Below are 20,812 nucleotides of genomic sequence, written 5' to 3'. Positions count from 1 at the left end.
TAAAATCGACATTGACCATTCCAGGACATCTGATTTCACCTGGACAGGAAAGGCCCTGGGAGGACTTGCCCACACAGTGTGCAGGGAGGGTCTCGCTGATGAGGGTAAGATTCCTGACACTGACTTGAACATCAGATACCATGATAACTACGTCTGCAACCTGACCTAAGTGTGTCCATAAAGGAATATCTATCATCCTTTTAGTTCCCTCCAAATAATCTTTCTACAGGATAGAAGAGATTCAACAACCACTCAGGCATCTAAATGTGACAGGACCTCACTATGTCAGCCTGCCGAGCCGTCCGGGTTGGTTTTGGAGTGGAGCTCCTAACGGGGGTGGGAGGGGGGTGGGGGCTGGGGTGTGGGGTGTGTGTGTGTAGGGTGTGAATGGGGGCTGTGTGTATGTGTGTGGGGTGTGTGTGTGCGTGTGTGGGGTGTGTCTGTATGTGTATGTTGTGTGTGTGGTGTTGTGTGTTTGTGTGTCTGTGTGTGTGGGGTGTGTGTATGGGGTGGTGTGTCTGTGTGTGTGTCTGTGTGTGTGTCTCAGTGTCTGTGTGTGTCTGTGGGAGTGTGGGTTTGTGTGGGGTATGTGTGTGTGTGTGTCTGTGTGCGTGTGTTGTGTGTGTGTCTGTGTGCATGTCTGTGTGTGTGTGTGTATGGGGTGGTGTGTCTGTGTGTGTGCGCGTGTGTCTGTGGGTTTGTGTGTGTGTCTGCATGTGTGTGTTTGTGTGTGTCTGGGTGTGTGTGTGTGTGGGGTGTGTGCAAGCGTGTTGTGTGTGTGTCTGTGGGTGTGTGTGCATGTGTCTGTGTGTGCAAGCGTGTTGTGTGTGTGGGGGGGTGTGTGTCTGTGTGTCTGCGTGTGTGTCTGCGGGTATGTAGGTTTGTGTGTGTGTGCGTGTCTCTGTGTGTGCAAGCGTGTTGTGTGTGTGGGGGGTGGTGTGTCTGTGTGTGTGTCTGCAGGTGTGTGTGTGTGTCTGCGGGTGTGTGTGTGTCTGTGGGTGTGTGGGGTGTGTGCGTGTATGGGGTGGTGTGTCTGTGTGTGTGTCTGTGTGTGTCTGTGGGAGTGTGGGTTTGTGTGTGGGGTATGTGTGTGTGTGTCTGTGTGCGTGTGTTGTGTGTGTGTGTGTGTCTGTGTGCATGTCTGTGTGTGTGTATGGGGTGGTGTGTCTGTGTGTGTGTGTGGGTGTGTGGGGTGTGTGTGTGGGTGTGTGTGTCTGTGTGTGTGTATGTGGGTTTGTGTGTGTGTCTGCATGGGTGTGTGTGTCTGTGGGTGTGTGGGTTTGTGTGTGTGGGGTGTGTGCAAGCATGTTGTGTAAGCGTGTTGTGTCTGTGGGTGTGTGGGTTTGTGTGTGGGGGTGTGTGTGTGCATGTGTCTGTGTGCAAGCATGTTGTATGTGTGTGGGGGTATGTGTGTCTGTGTCCGTGTGTCTGCGGGTGTGTGGGTTTGTGTGTGTGTGTGCGTGTGTCTCTGTGTGTGCAAGCGTGTTGTGTGTGTGTGTGTGTGGGGTGTGTCTGTGTGTGTCTGCGTGTGTGTGTTTGTGTGTGCGTGTATGTGTGTCTGCGGGTGTGTGGGTTTGTGTGGGGTGTGTGTGTGGGTTTGTGTGGGGGGTGTGTGTGTGTGCAAGCGTATTGTGTGTGTGTGAGGGGGTGGTGTGTCTGTGTGTGTGTCTGCAGGTGTGTGTGTGTCTGCTGGTGTGTGGGTTTGTGTGTGTGTGGGTGTGTGTGCGTGTGTCTGTGTGTGTGTGCATGTGTGTGGCTGAAGGGCGAAGCTCCCGCAGGTGGCCCTGCCCCTGGGTCCTGGTTCAGCCGGGGACCTCGTCTGTGAAGGCCTCGGATCAAGTTACCTTGTGAGCGCCAAGAATGTCAGGGAAGCAGCCCAGGAAGCCTTTATATTCATGGTTACACTCCATCAGGAAATGGAGATCTTTCTTTGGCTGTAACAAGAAAGACTGGCTATTATTGGTGGAAGAATTCAGACAACAGCAGAGAAAACAGTTACATTTAAGGGCTGTATCAGCCGAATCTGCCAGGCATGACATGAGTGTGAAGTAGTCAGCCTAGTTCTCCTGTAAGAAAATAATCCCCAAGAGCGCTGTACTGTCATTGTAGGCTATGAAAAAATGATAAAACTGTGGATTTTTAGGTTGGTTGGTAAAATTAGCTATTTTGAACTGGCCCAAAAGACAACACTGTGAACAAAATTAAAAAAAAACTAGTTAACACCGTATGTTTACACAGAGGCAAATTAGATGTTATAGCTTAATGTGTAAATTTTAGCAGAAAATTAAAAAGTTGCTAAAAATCTGGTAATCATTAAAAGTGGCAATAAAATTTTCCATTTTTCTGTGATAATATTTAAAGTTTTGGTGTACACAATTCTAAAAATTAATCTTTTTTTTTTTTACAAGTATCAGGAGAGTAGTTAATGACCACATGAATGTATGGTTATTCAAATATGTATTTCAAGTTGTCATCTGCAAAAAAAAAAAAAATTTTTTTTTTAATTTAAGGGTTTGAAACAACCTCGATGGTTAGTCCCCTTAAGGAAACATCATCTGTTATCTATGAACATAACTGAAATCAGGCTACTAAAGACTCCAATAAAAGCCAGGTGGCTACAGTGAAATCTGCCTGCCAGAAACCTGACCAGGGCTTTCTCTTTATTGGCTGTTGATCCTCAGCCCACTCCCAGGCAGGTGGTTCCATCGCTATTTACAGACCAGGAAACCCCTGCTCCGAGAAGCTGAGCAAGACTCCAAACAAGGACCAGAGCTCTTCCCTGGACGTTCTAATCCCCTGGTGGCTGAGATGGATCCAGACCATCGGCGCTGGGAGCTACTGAGGCTTCCTGGTGATGAATTATCCCTTACTTTAGCTTGGCCTAAGAAATGCTACTACTCAGTGTAATTAATAAAGATGCACAGGGACAGAAGAAAACAGCCATTTGGAAAGCTTGTCTTAAAACAGGTTTTAAATAAAACGTAGACTAGGTAACATAAAATCTCAACTGGAACCATGTGCCTATGTTAATATACCTGTTCTGCCACAAGGCTGGCAATTTCTTCGTAAGTCTTTCCTGCTTCAGTTATCGCGTCATTGAGATCTGTTTCACCTGAGAATCAAGACAGTTATATGAGTGTTACAACTTATATTTCCTTTTCATTACTCCTAAAATTTTACTATAGCAAACTTCAAACTTTGCAAACTATACAACAGTAGAATGAATCCTCATCTACCCATCACCTGACTTCCCAACTAACAGCCTGTGTCCAATCTTTCAGTCCCCTCCCTTCCTTTCCCTTTTACTGGTCATTTAACACTTCATCCATACATTCTACCTAAAAGACAAGGGCTCTTTAGGAAATAGAGACAACCCCAATCTCACACCTAAGAAATGACCATTGGTCCTGATATGAACCGTCCAGCCAGTGTGCAGCTGGCTGGTGTCTCCAACCAAGCTGGCTGCTTGAGTCAGGATGCAAAGACCATCCACGTGGCACAGAGCTGACATGTTTCCTACAGAGGTTCTTTCTCCTCTGTGTGTTTTTCTGGCAAACTTCCTTTGGGGACGTGTGGACGGAACCAGGCTGTGTGCCTTGGTCCCAGAGTCGGGTTCTGTTGAGCGAGTCTCGGTGGTGACAACACAGTCCTCTGTTTCCTGTATCGCCTAGATCTTTCATTTTAGTATACCAAGTATTTAGTATTTTAGGTTTGCAAATCGGTGCTATACTACTTATGTCACTGCTTCTTTATTAGCTGAAATATGTTTATAAAGACAAATTTTATCAGCTTTTTGGTTACCTTGAGGTATAGGGACAGGAAGAATAGGTTAAATGCTTCCTTCTTTTTACAGTTTTCAGAATTATAAGTTGATTCTATTCCATCCTCCAAAGGTGACTGAGATTAACTTTTTAAGAATATCATTGCAAGTCTGGATTAAAGTTGATATGCTTCATTTCATAGCAATCATTATCTTCACTAAGCTCAAATTTTTGTTCCATAGGACAGTGGAAGGTTCTTCAGGTTGGCATCAGAGTTCTTTCCCTCTGAGCTCTGGATTATTTCAGGGAAACAATGTTTTGAAATCGCCATGTGGGTGATGCTGGGAGTGCTTGGACTTGATAGCTATTTCTAGGCCTTTTCAATGAACAGAGCCAAATGTGTATCTGTTAATTCCAAATTTCTAGCTTATCTCCCCACCTTCCCCCTTTGGTAACAAGTTTTGTTTTTTTTTTCCCCTACGTGTGTGAGTCTCTTTCTGTTTTGTAAATAAGTTCATTTTTATCGCGTTTTTAGATTCCACATGTGAATGGGATCATATGATATTTGTCTTTCTCTGACTTCACATAGTATGATAATCTCTAGGGCCATCCATGTTGCTGAAAATGGCATCATTTCATTCTTTTGTATGGCTGAGTAATATTCCATTTATATAAATACCACATCCTCTTTAGCCATTCATCTGTTGATGGACACTTAGTTGCTTCCATGTCTTGGCTATTGTAAAAAGGGCTGCTATGAACACTGGGGTGCCTGTGCCTTTTTGAATTAGAAATTTCATCTTTTCATAATTTTCAGATACATGCCCAGGAATGGGATTGCTGGATCATATGGTGGCTCTATATTTATTTTTTTTAAGGAACCCCCATACAGTTCTCCATAGTGGATGCATCAATTTAAATTCCCACCAACAGCGTAGGAGGGCTCCCTGTTCTCCACACCTCCTCCAGCATTTATTATTTGTATACTTTTTGATGATGGCCATTCTGAGTGGTGTGATACCTCACTGCAGTTTTGATTTGCATTTCTCTAACTGGCGATGTTGAGCACCTTTTCGGGGTCTCTTGGCCACAAGATGCTTATCTTCCCAGACCTTGGGGTCCTCATCTACAAAAATGGGGGCCAGACCAACAAATCCTCAAAACTCCTGCCCAAGCTAAAAGTTTTAACTGAAAGACACAATTCAGCCAGGTCAATAAGAAATATTCAAATACAGGAGTCACAGGTCTTACATTTTGGTAAAAGACTAATTTCTTATACTTGGAAATACTCAGACATTGACCTCCAAAGATCTATCCTCCCTGGATATCAGAATAATGGCACAGTGACAGTACCAAGCCTATCATTTCTGTAAGTGATAGGACGTCCTCAAATTGAATAGGTGCCACTCATCTGGCAAATACTTTTTTTTTTACTTCCTACCAGCTCCATATGCCAAATTAAGAAAACAAACCAAGATATAAAAGAAAACTGCTAACTTGCAAGTGTTGTCCATGGAAATGCACAATGAACTCAAAATACCACAAGTGAGATATACTATATGGGATACGCTGAAAACAATAATGAGTTAGCAAGAGACACAAGGCAATATGAACTTGTTACTCAGTCAAGATTTTTCCCTCCAAATGTCCCTGATAAGATCTGGCTCTTGATAGTCAGACTCAGCTTCAGAGTTTGGCAGAGAAATGAAAGCAGGGCAGAGTGTCACACACCATACCCGCCTGCTTCACTAAAACCCAAGAGCTGAATCTGAGCACAGGAAAGGCAAAGACACCAGCCTGGAAATCCAACTATTACCACCCACCACTTTTCTCAAAACTAATAGGTGAAGCGGCAGAAGTCCTCAGTGGAGCGCTGCAGCCAGTTTGAACGTCACTGACGGTGGTGCTTCATTGCAGTTATCACTTGTTTGCAGGAGCCTGAGGAGGCTGGTCTGTGTGGATAAGACATCCAGGGCCCAAAGAACAAATAAAGAAAGATGTACCTTGATAACCACTAGAGCTGAAGACTGTGGCTAAGCTCTGCAAGGCCTTCCCTATCTTCTGATATTCCTTGGGTAATGCTGAAAGAGAAAAAAGTCATTCACTAAATGGAGCAAAATGAAATGATCCAACTATTTTCTCAAAGTATTTTTATAGTAAATCTGAAATGATTCAAAATAGTCTATATTCTTTAACAGAATATCAATACAGATGAACTGTTGTTAGAGATTAATTTTTTCTTCAATTTTTAATTAATCAATTGTTCAATAAATAGTAGACACTATTATTATGACCACCACCACCAGCACCCACACTCTCATTCACTGAATGAAATCAAAATGAACCGAAAGCTCATTCAGAAGATGATTTCTAGGTTTGAGTCCTTTCGTGTGTAGAACACCAACTTGATCATCACAACCACCCCTCTACCGATGCGGATGCACCATCTCCTCTTCCTGGGTTAGGAAAGCTGGGGTCACGGGGCTAGTAAGTGGTGGATCTGGTGCCTGTTATTCCTAATCCGCTGCTTCTCCCACTCTGCCATGTACCTATGAGTGATTATTTACAAAACAAAACACGACCAAGAGCAATGGGGTGTGGAGAAAAACGGCAGTGGAACCTCACAGGACCAGGGAGGAGGGATTTTAGCTTTCTCATCTGTATAATAATGATTAATTAAATCATCTCCAATGCTCCTCTAGTGCTAAATCCTAGGCTTCTAGGATCACTCTGGAGAACTCTCCAGAGAAGAGTCTTTGTATCTTGGGCTACTTTTATTTGCAATCTGTACACAGTTTCCTGAAACACATCTGCTCTCTTCAAAAGAAACCATTAGTTGTATTTGAAGAGACTATGCTATTAATAAAGAAAAATGATTCAAATGTTTCTTTTAAAAAAATTCCAGGACAGAGAAATTTGACAAACGGTCTACAAGCTGTAAGATACAGGAAACATGAATTCAGATTACATTAGCTTGGTTAACTTTAATAAATTGTTCACCCTTTGGTAACTCAGTTTTTGCCTTTACACCGGGGATTAAAAACTCTTTTGTGAGAGGAAAGACACTATGGTTGAATCAAATTCTAAACAAAACACTTCAACCTCCTGTCCCCTAAAACAGAGCAGCCTAATGCTATTACTATTTCCTAATTTTGGTCTGTGGATTTTACAGGACATGGAGTTGACCAGATGTTAGACATAAGGGATTTGATTCTTTAATAGAAGCCATGATCCCAGATTTTTGTGATATCCTTATAAACTTTAAGATTTGCACTCCTTTAAATTTTTCTTTAAAAAGGGGAAACAGCTGAATTTAGTTATTATTTTAAAAATTAAATTATTTCATTTACATTTTAGAGAAGTATCACTCCCTTTTTTGCTCATGAGTTATTCCCTGTGACCAAAGGCCTGAAACAGATTGTTTTCTGATGCTGCATCTGTATAGGTCATGTTTTCAGGCTCAGTTCTATTTTCAGTATTTCTCTGCCATGGGAAACGGGCCAGTGTTATTACTCCTGGTGTCTGCCCCTCGAGCATGAACAGCTGGTACATGACAACGGTTCCGTTGATATAAAATATCACGTCAATGGTGGAAGGCCATTGTAAGGCCTGTCTTTTCCTGCAAAGGGCCAGACAGGAAACATTTTAGGCTTTGTTGGGCTGCAGGTTTCTGCTGAAAGTACTCAACTTGGCCACCCTTCACACCACAGCAGCCAAGGCGTGACCCCCACAGCTGACACTGGACCGTGCTTCTCTCCTTGGCTGTTGGATGGCAGAGCGGCCGGGTCTGGGAGATATGGGAAGACAGCCCAGTGGACAGAGGGCAGGGAGGGCACAGCACAGTAGGCAGAGAGCAGAGCAGACGGTGGCACTTCTGCTTGGGGCTGCCCCAGGCCCTGGGCTTTCTACCACCATCCGCCACCAGGCTTTCCTAAAATTAGAGCTTAGTCAAACACACAGCTCACTAAAGGGATGACTATTAAAAGTAAGATCCTGAGATTAAAAATAACCATGGGCACTTTCTCTGCGGGCAGAAAGGATGACTCTTCCATAGATGACAAACCCCACATAACTGGCAATATTTAAGTGAACGTGATGCTTTTTTATGGGGGTTCTTGAACTGGCTTTGCTCAAGCCAGTTTTCTGTGCTGCAACAAGGGCTGGGAAGTGAGGCTCCTCAAAGCGCGCTCACTGGGCGTGTCTCTGCCTGCGGGGGGCCTGGCTCCCAGGGGGACGCCAGGGAGCACTTACGTCCTGTGCACCGCTTCCAGTGCTCCTGCCCCACGTTTAGCAGCTCCTTCACGCCGTCATCCATGGCTTTGGTGAACTTGCCGACGGCATCACACTTCTGCTCTCTGCGGGGCAAAAACACGAGGAGGTTGTGTCCCTGACTTCACTACCCTACGTCCAGACAGTGCGAGGTGTAAGCGGAGAAAGGTCCAACGTGCTCAGGGGAGCTCACAACAAGCCTGACCACAGGTACTTGTGCACCTAGCAACTGCGCTGTAACTAAATTAGTCTTAAAACCCTGATGGATTCAGGTTTTGAAAGAACTGCTTCAACATCTGCCACTTATATTTTAACTCTGCTTCCTTTCGCCCTCCAATTCCTTGTGAATTCTAACGAAAACTGTTCTGAAGTAAATAAAATCGTTTCTTGAACATCTCACTGAAAGAAGTTCAATCACTGCAGGTACTGGTGACTCTATAGTATGGGTTGCTGATGGTAGTTGTTCACTCATTCCAACAAATACTGTAATGACTCAGAGAAAATAAACCTACGCACACAGCATCGAAGTGACACAGAAGATACCAGTTCCTTCAGGATTAAAAAGCTTTTCCTGACTTGAAAAAAATTATCACGATATACTTTTAAATGAAAGAGGAGGTTATAATTGAGACTGTATAATGTGAGGTCACTTTTGTTTACACAACCATTTTCCCTTCAGATACATGTGTACAGAGTAGGGTTTGGAAGAACACAGACCTAAGTCAACATATTAAAACTGATTTTCTCTCCGCGTAGTTAGAAGACTGTCTATATACTGGGTAAAACATAAGCAATGGTTATACATTAAGAAAAAAGGCTGCTTAAAACTATTACTATGAACACACACAAGATTTCTTATGAGTCTTTATACAGTAAAGGAACTACTCCAGACTTTCAACCAAGCCCACATTAAAAAGATGACAAGATTAAAAACAAGAGGTCAAAAAAACACTGGACAAACAGGCCTGAGATTACTCTCTTCAAGGCTATGTTCAAAGAGATTTCTGGCCCGTGGACTGATCTGTGGGTGTCAGCTGGCTCGGTGCCACGCTGTGTCATCATGCTTTATTGTTAATAACTACTAACCACTGTGTCAACTATGAAATCACTGACTTCAAGGTAAAAAGGAAGTGGACTTTAACTGATATTATGGTTAGAAAGACAGTGTTTCAAGTACAAGCGATGCTCTCCTTGACTTCTGACTACAAACCCCGCTCATTTCACACCCTTTCATCTGATGATGTGAATTTCAGTTGTGGTCAGATGGGCCAAGGCCTGCGAGCAGAGGAGGCAGGCTTGGCTGGGGAAGCAGGGGAGGCTGGCAGGGTCTCTTACATTTCTATTAAGTCCAGGTCAGGTGCCTCTGGCTCCATGGTGGAGAATATCATAACTCCCACCAGCTCATCTTTCTCAGCCTTCCTCTTCCCGGTTTTCCACTCCTGTAAAGAGGAACATTATGACGTTTAGGTAGGGAGCAGAGCCAAAGAGCTCTTTCAAAATCCCGTCCTAGTGTTGGCTCACTGACCGTCTTTATCCTTCTAACTTTCGGGGGGCAGTGCCCATGCCATCTCCCTCTGCACCCCTGCATCTCCAACTCCATCCCGCATGTGAACAGTGTGAACGGTGCTGCTATGCAAAACGGTCCTTAAGAGCCCAAATCCTTTTGGAGTGAGGTGAGCCAGGACTTCTCCTTTCCCGAAGCCCACCCACCCATACAAACACACCCTGGGAGCCTGACAAAGCACCTCAAAATTGTAGGTTGTTCTCTTGAAAATATTAAAGCTTTTCTAAATATAAGATAGGAACCAATATTATAAAGTATTAAAAAGTTATTACAAGTTATATATATATACACACATACACACACACAGAAAAGTGCTCGAAGCAAAAATACGCAGTACAACAAATTCTCAAACAATGAATTCCTGTGTAACTACTTCCAAGGGCAAGAGACAGGAGGGAGCTGGACTTCCGGAAGCCCCCTTCTCATCCCTTCCCCGTCACTACCCCTTCCCTCCCCTCCAGGGGTAACCATGACCCACCCACTCTTTTATGGTTTTCAGTTCCTCACGTCATACAGTTTCACCACTGAAGTCCCTACACCATGGTTTTGCCACGTCTGTGAACTAGCTAAGAACCCAACACTTGGCATTCTTTTGTGTCTGGCCTTAGTTGCTCAACCTATGCTGAGAAGTTACACGCACAGTTGTTACAGCTGGAGTTCACTCATTTCATGGCTGTATAATATTCCTGAGAGTGACTCTTGCCCAGTTTATTTACCCCACTCTACTACAGGCAGCCATCAGTGGCCGTGGTGAGGTATGGATAAAGCTGCTGTGTACACACCTCCTGGTGCATGTGTGCACACACTTCTGTAGGGATATAACCAGGCGTGGAAAGTTATTCAAGTAGATAATGCCAAACTGTTTTCCAAACTGGTCTCACCAGCTTTCATACCCACCAGCAGTGTGTGAGTTTCAGAAGCTCCTTATCTCACCAAGAAGACACATGGTATCCTTGGTCTTTCTAATTTTAGCCTTCTGGTAAGTTTATTCATTGTGGTTTTAATTTGCATTTCTCATTACTCCTAAGATTAAGTGCTTTTCTTTACACTCACTGATGACTCAGATATTTTTTTTTGTGAGTTGTTGTTCAGTAGCTCAGTTGTGTCTAACTCTTTGTGACTCCATTGACTGCAGCATGCCAGGCTTCCCTGTCCATCACCAACTCCCAGAGCTTGCTCAAACTCATGTCCATCAAGTTGGTGACACCATCCAACCATCTCATCCTATCCTTCCTTCTCCTCTTGCCATCAACCTCTCCCAGCATCAGGGTCTTTTCCAATGAGTCGGCTCTTCACATCAGGTGGCCAAAGTATTGTGGTTTCAGCTTTAGCATCAGTCCTTCCAGTGAATATTCAGGGTTGATTTTCTTTAGGATTGACTGGTTTGACCTCCTTGCTGTCCAAGGGACTCTCGAGTCTTCTCCAGTTTGAAAGCATCAATTCTTCGGCATTCTGCCTTTCCTATTGTCCAGTTCTCACATCTATTCATGATTACTGGAAAGACTATAGTTTTGACTAGACAGACGTTTGTAGGCCAAGTAATATCTCTGCTTTTTAATATGCTTCCTAGGTTTGTCGTAGCTTTTCTTCCAAGGAGCAAGCATCTTTTAATTTCATGGCTGCAGTCACCACCTGTGGTGATTTTGGAGCCCGAGAGTCTGTTTCCATTGTTTCTCCATCTGTTTGCCATGAAGTGATGAGACCAGATGCATCATCTAAGCCATGATCTTAGTTTTCTGAATGCTGAGTTTTAAGCCAGCTTTGTGAGGGACATTACCAAATCTCCCATTTGTCTACTGGTTTATCTTTCTTATCAATTTGTATGGGTTTTCCCATATTCTAAAATCCAGCCCTTTGTTGGCTATACACGTTCATATCTTCGACTTGTTTTTCCTTTGTAATGACTCTGATAAACCACAGTTCTTTTTTTTAGGGTAGTCAAATTGGTCAGTCTCTTCCTGTATGTGTCTTATTTCAGAAATCCTTCCCTACCCTTAGGGGTATGAAGATTTTCTCCTGTGTTACCTTTTAGAACCTTTATTGTGTTGTCTTTCACATTTAAACTTGTAAACCATCAGAAATTAATTTTTTTTAGACTCAATACAGTGGAAACTTTCAACTGGATAGAAGGAGAAAGAAAAATATTTTAATAAACCCCTATAGATCCAACTTCAAAAATTATCAACTTTTCACCAAACTTGTTTTATCTGGTCTCCTCCATCCTACTTTTATTTCTTGTTTATTTTAATGGAAATCTCAGATATAATATCATTTCACCTATAAATACTTTACTATGTATCTTTAACAGATAAGGGCCATGTCTTAAAAATATTACCAACATACCAACATCAAACCTAACAAAATCACAGCTTGTTGTAAGGCAGTGATCACGTTTATTTTTCCCAGAAACACCATCCAATGGAGATGCCATCCAACGGAGCACCACTGATAGAAAAGACTGCCCATCCCCCCCGTCCTCAGAACCATTCTTGTCATAAATCAAGGGCCCATTCTATTCTACTATCTGCTTTTAAAATATTTTAGCTTTATAATGAGTCTCAACATCCAGAAAAGTTTTCCTCCCATTTCATCTTCATTTTAAAAAGTATCTTGGCTATTCTTGGAGCTTACATTTTCTATGGAGGACATCTTTTCAGTTCTTCAACTCATAAAACACAGTGCTGGAACACTTATCGAGGCCTTCTTTTTATTTCTCTCAGCAGTGTTTCATGGATTTTAATGTAGATTTACATTTTTCTGTAGGTTCTTTTGGGTTTTCTATGTCTAACCATCTATATGAGCTACTGTTGCCCAGAGAATCACAATTTTTAATAATTTTCTAATTTTATACTGTCATTTAGCAGGTGAGGAAATTGTGGCCCAATGAAATTAATGTTTGGATCAAGGTCATGGAGGTAGTCAGAAGCAGAGCCAAGACTAAAACCAAGGGCCCTGGCTCCAAGTTCTTTCTTGTTTCTCTTGTATCAAAAAAAAAAAAAAAAAAGCCTATAATCTGCATAAAGCACAACCTTTAGAAATGCTTCCTGTTTTCTTGTTTGTTTTGGGGTTTGGGGGCCATGTCACACAGCTGATGGTATGTCAGTTCCCCAACGAGGAATTGAACCCAGGCCCTTGGCAGTAAGAGCGTGGAATCTAACTACTGAGCCGCCAGGGAATTCTCTAGAAATGTTGCCTCAACAGAATCCTAGACAGATCAAACAAGCCCTTGTTAAAGTCCTGTGCACCAACAGCAGTAAGGCACCAACTTGGAGGGGATTCCACATAATTTTTTTAACTGCTATATATCACATTTTGACATGTAAGCATTCATTCTGAAATGCAAAAAGACTACAAATATTTAAATGGAATGATCTCTAACCTATAAATTACACTAAGCATGACCAAACAAATGACTGCATACAATGGAAGACTAAGGTGATACACAGCTATTTCCAAAGCAGACAACAATAGTGAGATGACAAGCAGCCAATTTCTTCTTGATTTTCAAATGAGAACAGTGACTGCAGACAGAATGACTGCCCACGGGGCGGAGGCAGACCTGGACAGACAACAACAGTTCTGGACAAACAAGGTGGCTTTGAAAAAGCAGCTTCACTTCTGAATCTACTTTTCATTACACTGTTTACACTGTAAGGTCAAGATATGATCCTAAGAAATCATTCACACTGTTCCCCTCACTTCACGCTGAAAATACCCTACACAGCTCGGCATCTATCCTATATTCAACAGCACTGAGGAAAAAGCCCCGCATCCTATCACATCCCTCACCCCGTCCTCACTGGGGCAATTGGTTCCTGGTTTGCAGAAAACCATTCTGACAAACTCCTTGCTCACATGCTGTGACTACTTTACTATTACTTAGAAATAACCAACTAATCAACATGATTTAACTTCCTTGGTATGAATGTGACAATTCTCAATATCCTCTAAGATTATAATAAAATGTCCTACCTTCTCATCTCGGAAATTTAGAAACTGCTGGAAGACCTCACTCTCTGAGATTACCGGGTGACGGCACATCCTGGTCATCCAGGCCTGAAGCCGCTCCATGCGCATTTTGATAAACTCTTCTTCAAAGCGACCTGCAAGAGACACGCCAAGAGTGCTGTGTGACTCTGCCTGAGAGGAATCACCTCTTACCTGTTACCCAAGTGGAAAGGCTGTTCATACGGCTACCAGCAGAGTTACTCAGTAAAAGGTAAACCATGGTAATTTTTCAACAACCTAAAAACAAGCAACACAGTGGATGTTCAAAGGCCAAGAAGAAAGGTACTCCACAAATCCGAAAGCAAATTTTATCTCAATATGAAAAACTTTCTCTTTCTTATAAACTAACATGCCAGTGCCTGTATGATCATATGAAGCCTTACAGGCAAGAAAGGGGTGATAATATGGAATAAGCAATTTAGAATTAAATTCAGTATTATGAAAAGTAACACAAACAATTTTTCCTGTTTTGCTTTTTCAACTACTTAAATGAAAAATAGAAAAAGCAATTTTTCCATGAATGCAATAATGAAAGCTGCTATCGAAGAACTTAAGGCCATCATAAAACAGCTTAATGGGTGATATTTCTGTTTTAAAAGTAGAAAATCTGTTTAACAAACCTTACATACCAAACATCAAGTGGACACAGAATTTTTATAAGCCTAATAAAATCACTATCAGTTAAAAGGTTTCTGGAGATGGAAATTCTGGCTAGGTGAATCTGACAATAGCTAATCCTAGAAAGTGAAGAGGAACTAAAAAGCCTCTTGATGAAAGTGAAAGAGGAGAGTGAAAAAATTGGCTTAAAGGTCAACATTCAGAAAACTAAGATCATGGCATCTGGTCCCATCACTTCATGGGAAATAGATGGGGAAACAGTGTCAGAGGTTATTTTTTTGGGCTCCAAAATCACTGCAGATGGTGATTGCAGCCACGAAATTAAAAGATGCTTACTCCTTGGAAGAAAAGTTATGACCAACCTAGATAGCAATATTCAAAAGCAGGGACATTACTTTGCCAACAAAGGTCCATCTAGTCAAGGCTATGGTTTTTCCGGTGGTCATGTATGGATGTAAGAGTTGGACTGTGAAGAAAGCTGAGCGCTGAAGAATCGATGCTTTTGAACTATGGTGTTGGAGAAGACTCTTGAGAGTCCCTTGGACTGCAAGGATATCCAACCAGTCCATCCTAAAGGAGATCAGCCCTGGGTGTTCTTTGGAAGGAATGATGCTAAAGCTGAAACTTCAGTACTTTGGCCACCTCATGCGAACAGCTGACTCATTGGAAAAGACTCTGATGCTGGTAGGGATTGGGGGCAGGAGGAGAAGGGGATGACCCAGGATGAGATGGCTGGATGGCATCACCGACTCAATGGACGTGAGTTTGAGTGAACTCCGGGAGTTGGTGATGAACAGGGAGGCCTGGTGTACTGTGATTCATGGGGTCGCAAAGAGTTGGACATTACTGAGCAACTGAACTGAACTGAATCCTAGTCCTACAAAGCAACTAGAAAGCCAAACAAAAGCCACAAAAACTAAGTGCTGTGGAAATCAATCAGAGGCACACAGCCTGTGAGAAGTGTTTATGCTCCCAAACTGCTGACCTTCAGGCCAGAAGAGGGGATTCCCGGGTGCTCTGGCCTGGGACTGCACCCCATCTCTGTACTCCATTTTATTTCCTTTACCATAGAATCCACCCCATGAAAGTCTTACATATTAATCTATGAAAATATGTGCAGAATCCGTATGCTGAAACATATAAAACATGAAAATCAAGTAAGACACATGTAAGTTCTTGCATTGGAACACTACACATTAAGATTTCAATTCTCCGAGGGTGGCCAGGCGGCTGGGACTGACTGAGCAGGGTTTTCCTTGCCAGCGAACCGTGTAGAGCAGCTGCCGGTCGGCTGTCTTCTCTTCACCATGGCTGCTTCTGATATCCAGGTGAAGGAGGTAGAGAACCGTGCCTCAGGCCAGGCTTTTGAGCTGATTCTCAGCCTTTGACCAAAAGAATCTGTCCCAGGATATCCCCTTTCCCCTCCTAAGGGGAAGGATCTTTCCCTGGAGGAAATTCAGAAGAGATTAGAAGCTGCAGAAGAAAAATCCAAGTCCCATGAAGCTGAGGTGTTGAAGCAGCTCGCTGAGAAACAAAAGCACGAGAAAGAAGTGCTTCAGAAAGGGACAGAGGAGAACGACGTCAGGAAAATGGCGGAAGAGAAGCTGACCCGAAGGACGGAGGCCGCGAAGAGAACCGAGGCGCAAGCGTTTGCGAGAGGAGGACGAGCACAGTGCGGAAGCGCAGAAGAACAAAGGACCCAAAGACCCTGCCGATGAGACTGAAGCCGACTCCTCTGTTCTGAGAACTGGCTTCCTCCCCCTCCCCTTCCTAAATATCCAAAGGCTGTCCTGGCCAGTGTCATTTTACTTTTGCCCTCCTGACAAATATTCTACAAGCTGACGTAGGGCTGTATAGGTAGATCCAGATGGTATGATGCTGTTTTAGCGGCTAAAGCGGGGAGAACCGAAAAGCGCTTTGCTCTTTTTCTGAAGTGCTGAAGTCTTTCTAATGCAGCTGTGTCTCTTGCTGCGTCTTTCCTATTTCAGTACACCTGGTGTGCTGCGTTAATGGCTAGTACTGTATTGGCTCCATGAAAACATTTCTGTGAAAAGAGTATGTAGTGGCTTCTTTCAAATTGTTAGATGCTGAATATCTGCTCACTTTTAAATCCCAATTCTGTCTGGATCTTACAGACGCTACTGTACTTGAATGGTTAATAAAACTGCACAGTGCTGTTGGTGGCAGTGGAAAAAAAAAGATTTCAGTTCTCCCAAAGTTGGTCTACAGAATTAATGCAATTCCAATAAAAACCCTAGCATGATTGTTTATAGGTATCTGACTATAAAAGAATCATGCTGACTCTTAAAATTTACATGGAAAGGCAAAAGAAAAAGAATAGCTAAAAACAATTTTGAAACAGAACCAAGCTGGAGGATTTATAAACCTGACTTCAAGACTTTCTATATTATAAGGCTACAATAACCAAGATGGTGTGGTATTGGCAAAAGGACAGACACATAAATCAATGGAACTGAATAGAGTCCAGAAATAAACCTGTGCAAATATGCTTAATTGATTTTTTGACAAAAATGCAAAGGAAACTCAACAGAGAAAGGATACTCTCTTCAACAGACAGTCCAAGAACCACTAGATGACCAGATTTATAACATAAACCTCCACCACCTCACATTTTATACAAACCTTAACTCAAAATAAACCCTAGACCTAGATGTCAAACTGAAGACTACAAAACTAGACCCTCCTCCTGGATATTCAAACACTTCAAATTCTGCATGTACTAGGAGCAGAGACTAGTAAGTACTGCAGAAACTTGGACACTGTGCAGACGATGACCCACCTCATGGACAGAAGAGACCCTGGAAGTCAGCACCGAACTAAGGGCTGTACTGAATTCCGCGTTATGAGCAAGTCAACTATACAAGAGTTTATAACCTACTCATCGGTTGGAATTAATTAAATAGTCATTCTTATTTCTCCTAAAACTTTTTTCTGACACAGCTGGTCTATTTACAAACTGGGACTTCAGCTATTATCTTGTTCTTGTGAGGATATGCTTATCAGGTTCCAGAGAATTAAGAAAAAGGAGAGGAGGGATTTCCATCTGCCCATTTCCTATGACCCTGACCTAGGTTTTCATGAAGTATGTTAATATACCAGTTTGGCCCCCAGAAATAAAACCAGATTCATTCAATATTATTCCATAAAGAATAAAATCCATAAACAAATTAGAAAAATCTCAGCTCTAAGCTTTCCATGGATGGATTATCGAGTGCACAGAAACGTCATGACATCATCTACTTGGTATTCCTTTTTCTCCTCTCCAGGATTTAAGGGAAGGGCGTTCATACAATAATGATGCTGTGGGCATCTCAGGCAGGACGCAGATGAGAGAAGGGGAAACAGAGCGGCTCTGTGCCTCCTGGTTTCCTCGGCACACGGCCCAGTCAGGGAATCAAAGCCCAGCTTTCTTCGGACTGAGGGGCTGTTGCTTCTGTGCTTTTCTCTGACATCCCCTGGCTTCAGGCCTGACCTTTTTTTTTTTTTTTTTTTAAAAAAAAGAACCTTACTATGGGAGAACCATGACTCCATGATGCTTTAGGATAGGCCATGGGTTATCTGATTCCAAATAAACAGTGTATTAAAACTGAAAAAAATAAGAGAAACCCCCCACAACTCTAAGACAGTTCATTAATCCATTTATTTCAACACCATGGAGAACATATTATGCTAACCAAGTTGATAAAAGAGAGTTTAAAATTCAAACTTGAAACTGTGGAGAAAGGCAGAACCCAAGTTTTCATGGAAAGAAATCTAAATTTTTAGAAAGAGAGCTATGATTAAGACAATATGGACAGAAAGGAGGGACAGTGAGGATACACAGTGGGTGCAGGACGGGGGTGGGTGACACGTCTGGGTGACACGGTGGGAGGAAGCAGCCATGCACCCAACCTGCCACCTGGGCTCCTCGAGAGGCTGCCTGGGTGTCAGCCCCAGGACGGCAAGGCAAGCCCACTCCTCCATTCTGCTAAGACAATGTGAAAATTTTGAAAAGTTTTCCCCCCCAAATCAAAATCAAACAAATTTCTTTAAAAACGGTTTCCATCTCTTCAAAACATTTCAGAGAAGCATACACACTGCACAAAGCAAAGCACAAAGCCACGCTTATCCCAAGGTCACTGGCTCTAGCTGAGGATTAGTTAGTCCACATCTCACGGCGTGAGCTCTGGAATCACGTCACATCCCTTCTCAGCACTTCTGAGCGGCACCTGTTCATGTCTGAGCTGAGAGCGCCCGTGTGTGAGGGGCCAGGGCACACGTGACACCTGGCACATTGGGACCAACCTCCCTGCCACCTGAGCGGGCTCTGCCCTGGGCTGGGCAGCACCCAGCCCCTCTCCTGTCTCTTTATCTCACTCCTGCTGAGTGAGGACCAAATCCTCTCCCAACTCCCAGGCCTCTGGAGCCCCGCGTCCGTCCCTCCTGCACTGTTCCAGCTCCCAGCTTGCAAGTCTTACTCTCATCTTTGATCCTTCTCTCTCTCTCTCTCTACTTAAGAGTTTCATGTATTGCAATATTTTCTAGCTAGACATGGAGACTCTAATCTCTATGTGAAGTTCAGCTTCTTTACAAACTTTTATTCCAAGACAAACACACTGACTCCTAAGTACTAACATTCTAGATTAGGCGAAAGGGTTAAAAAAAAATCACTGATCGTTCTCAGAACAGACATAGGAAAAAACACTCTGCGACTGCACATTTACGAGGGGCTCTGGTAGCACTGTGGATTATTTACTAGGAGATTACTTGGGGGTGGGGGTCGGGGGGGGTGGAAATGACATTTAAATAAATAAGAAAAGGGAGAGGGTGATTATTAATGATAAATAAAAATATTTAAATATCAGTAGTCACCAAAATAACTGAGTAGAAAACTTGGTAACTTTCTACATTAACACTTAGAAGCTCTGTGGCGTCTACATCTGGTGTTTACAGCCTTGTGATGAAAATGACAGGGGGTTCCCAGGTAGTGCGGTATTAAAAGAGCCCGTCTGGCAATGCAGGCGATGCAAGAGACATGGGTTTGATCCCTGGATTGGGAAGATCCCCCGGAGGAGGACATGGTAATCTGCTCCAGTATTCTTGCCTGGGAAACGCCATGGACAGAGAAGCCGGCAGGCTACAGTCCACGGGGTTCCAAGGAGTCCGACAGGACTGAGCACAGCACCACCAACGAAAATGACACAGCTGCAGCGTGTGATGCGTTTACATTATCTGGGTCATCCATTTTAATTTCCACCTTAGACTATTAGAATTATTCCTGTTTTTCCCAGGTGTCATTTTTCACATATAAAAAAGGCATATATTTGCATATATTTCTCTTACAGGAAAGGGTTAGCAATAAAGACACTGGGACTGGAAAAGGTGTAGCAGCAAAGACACAGTGACTTCGTCAGAATCCAAGATGCACATGTACGCAGGGAGTCGGCAGACAAGTTTATGAGACCCTTTGTTAGGTGTCTAGACAACTTCCAAATATGTGAACTGTGTGTGTGTGTGTGTGTGTGTGTGTGTGTGTATCTATATATGTATTTATGGCTGCAGTTAGCTGCTGTGTGTGTGTGTGTGTGTGTGTGTATCTATATATGTATTTATAGCTGCAGTTAGCTGCTGTGTGTGTATTTATCTATATATGTATTTATGGCTGCAGGTAGCTGCTGTGTGTGTGTGTGTATGTATCTATATGTATTTATGGCTGCAGTTAGGTGCTGGTTCCAGACCCCCACATCTTGCTCCACTGGAGGCTAGAAAGCGCCACTCCTGATCTGTGTTGGAATACTCTAACTGGAGTCTTTTCACTTGTTGCCTTGAGTTCTGTCACACACACCTACTCACCTGTGACTTGCTTATCTGGAAGAGACGGGATTGGAATGGCTGACCCAAACTTAACCAGTAGACGCTCATATAACCAGTCAAAGTGTTTATACCTGTGGTTTACTGATCGATTAGTGTTCTACAAGAGAAGGAAAGAGAAAAAAAGTTACCAATATCAACTATAGAAAATGAAGAAAAAAGCAAGCCGTCCCTAGCGATGTAAGCACGGTTCTGTTTTGATAACTCGGATACTTACGGTAGGGGTTAACTGATACTCAATGTAGCTCTTCAGACCATACATTTTGGAGCCTTTCCTGGGATCTGCTACCACACAGTCAAACGTAGAGGCAGGGTAAACCCACATTGGGCCATAATCTCCAACCTACACATTGCAGGGAGAGGTGGAAAATCAGTTAACATGATTGATATAAATCATCAAATGATTCTTTTTAGGGCTGGAAGTCCTTAGGAGAGTCATTCTTGCTCTTCTTTGAGAAATTATCTACATAAATGCTGTCTGTTCTTACTAAGGTTCTATTTGAAAAACACACTTAATCGAGAGGCCCTTCTGCTCCCGTGTGGGCATCTTAGGCCACAGAGAGGGGCTGAGCTGCCTTTCCTGGAGAGGATGCTGGGCAGGACACAATCTTTCTCCAGTCCAGCGTTCCCAGTTTTATGTAATGAAGGACTAGCTTTTAAAAATTTCAGATCTACTGCAGACTAATAGCTCTGTGAAAAATAAAACGACACACTTGGCTGT

The 20,812-nt window shown here is 43.0% G+C and overlaps 1 protein-coding gene across 1 annotated transcript in view; it reads right to left on the bottom strand.

The window, feature by feature from the left end:
* Positions 1-20,812, bottom strand: part of SNX9 (sorting nexin 9) — a 92,064-nt gene that overhangs the window by 6,587 nt on the left and 64,665 nt on the right. The window contains 8 exon segments of the mRNA XM_052645565.1: positions 1,845-1,934; positions 3,036-3,112; positions 5,765-5,842; positions 8,013-8,116; positions 9,366-9,469; positions 13,567-13,697; positions 20,074-20,191; positions 20,309-20,434. Coding sequence (XP_052501525.1) covers positions 1,845-1,934; positions 3,036-3,112; positions 5,765-5,842; positions 8,013-8,116; positions 9,366-9,469; positions 13,567-13,697; positions 20,074-20,191; positions 20,309-20,434 — 828 coding nt within the window.

Source organism: Budorcas taxicolor, chromosome 9 (genome assembly GCF_023091745.1).
Source record: "Budorcas taxicolor isolate Tak-1 chromosome 9, Takin1.1, whole genome shotgun sequence".
Taxonomy (NCBI): domain Eukaryota; kingdom Metazoa; phylum Chordata; class Mammalia; order Artiodactyla; family Bovidae; genus Budorcas; species Budorcas taxicolor.
Note: the sequence above shows the minus strand (reverse complement) of the source record. Positions and strands in the feature narration are given on the sequence as shown.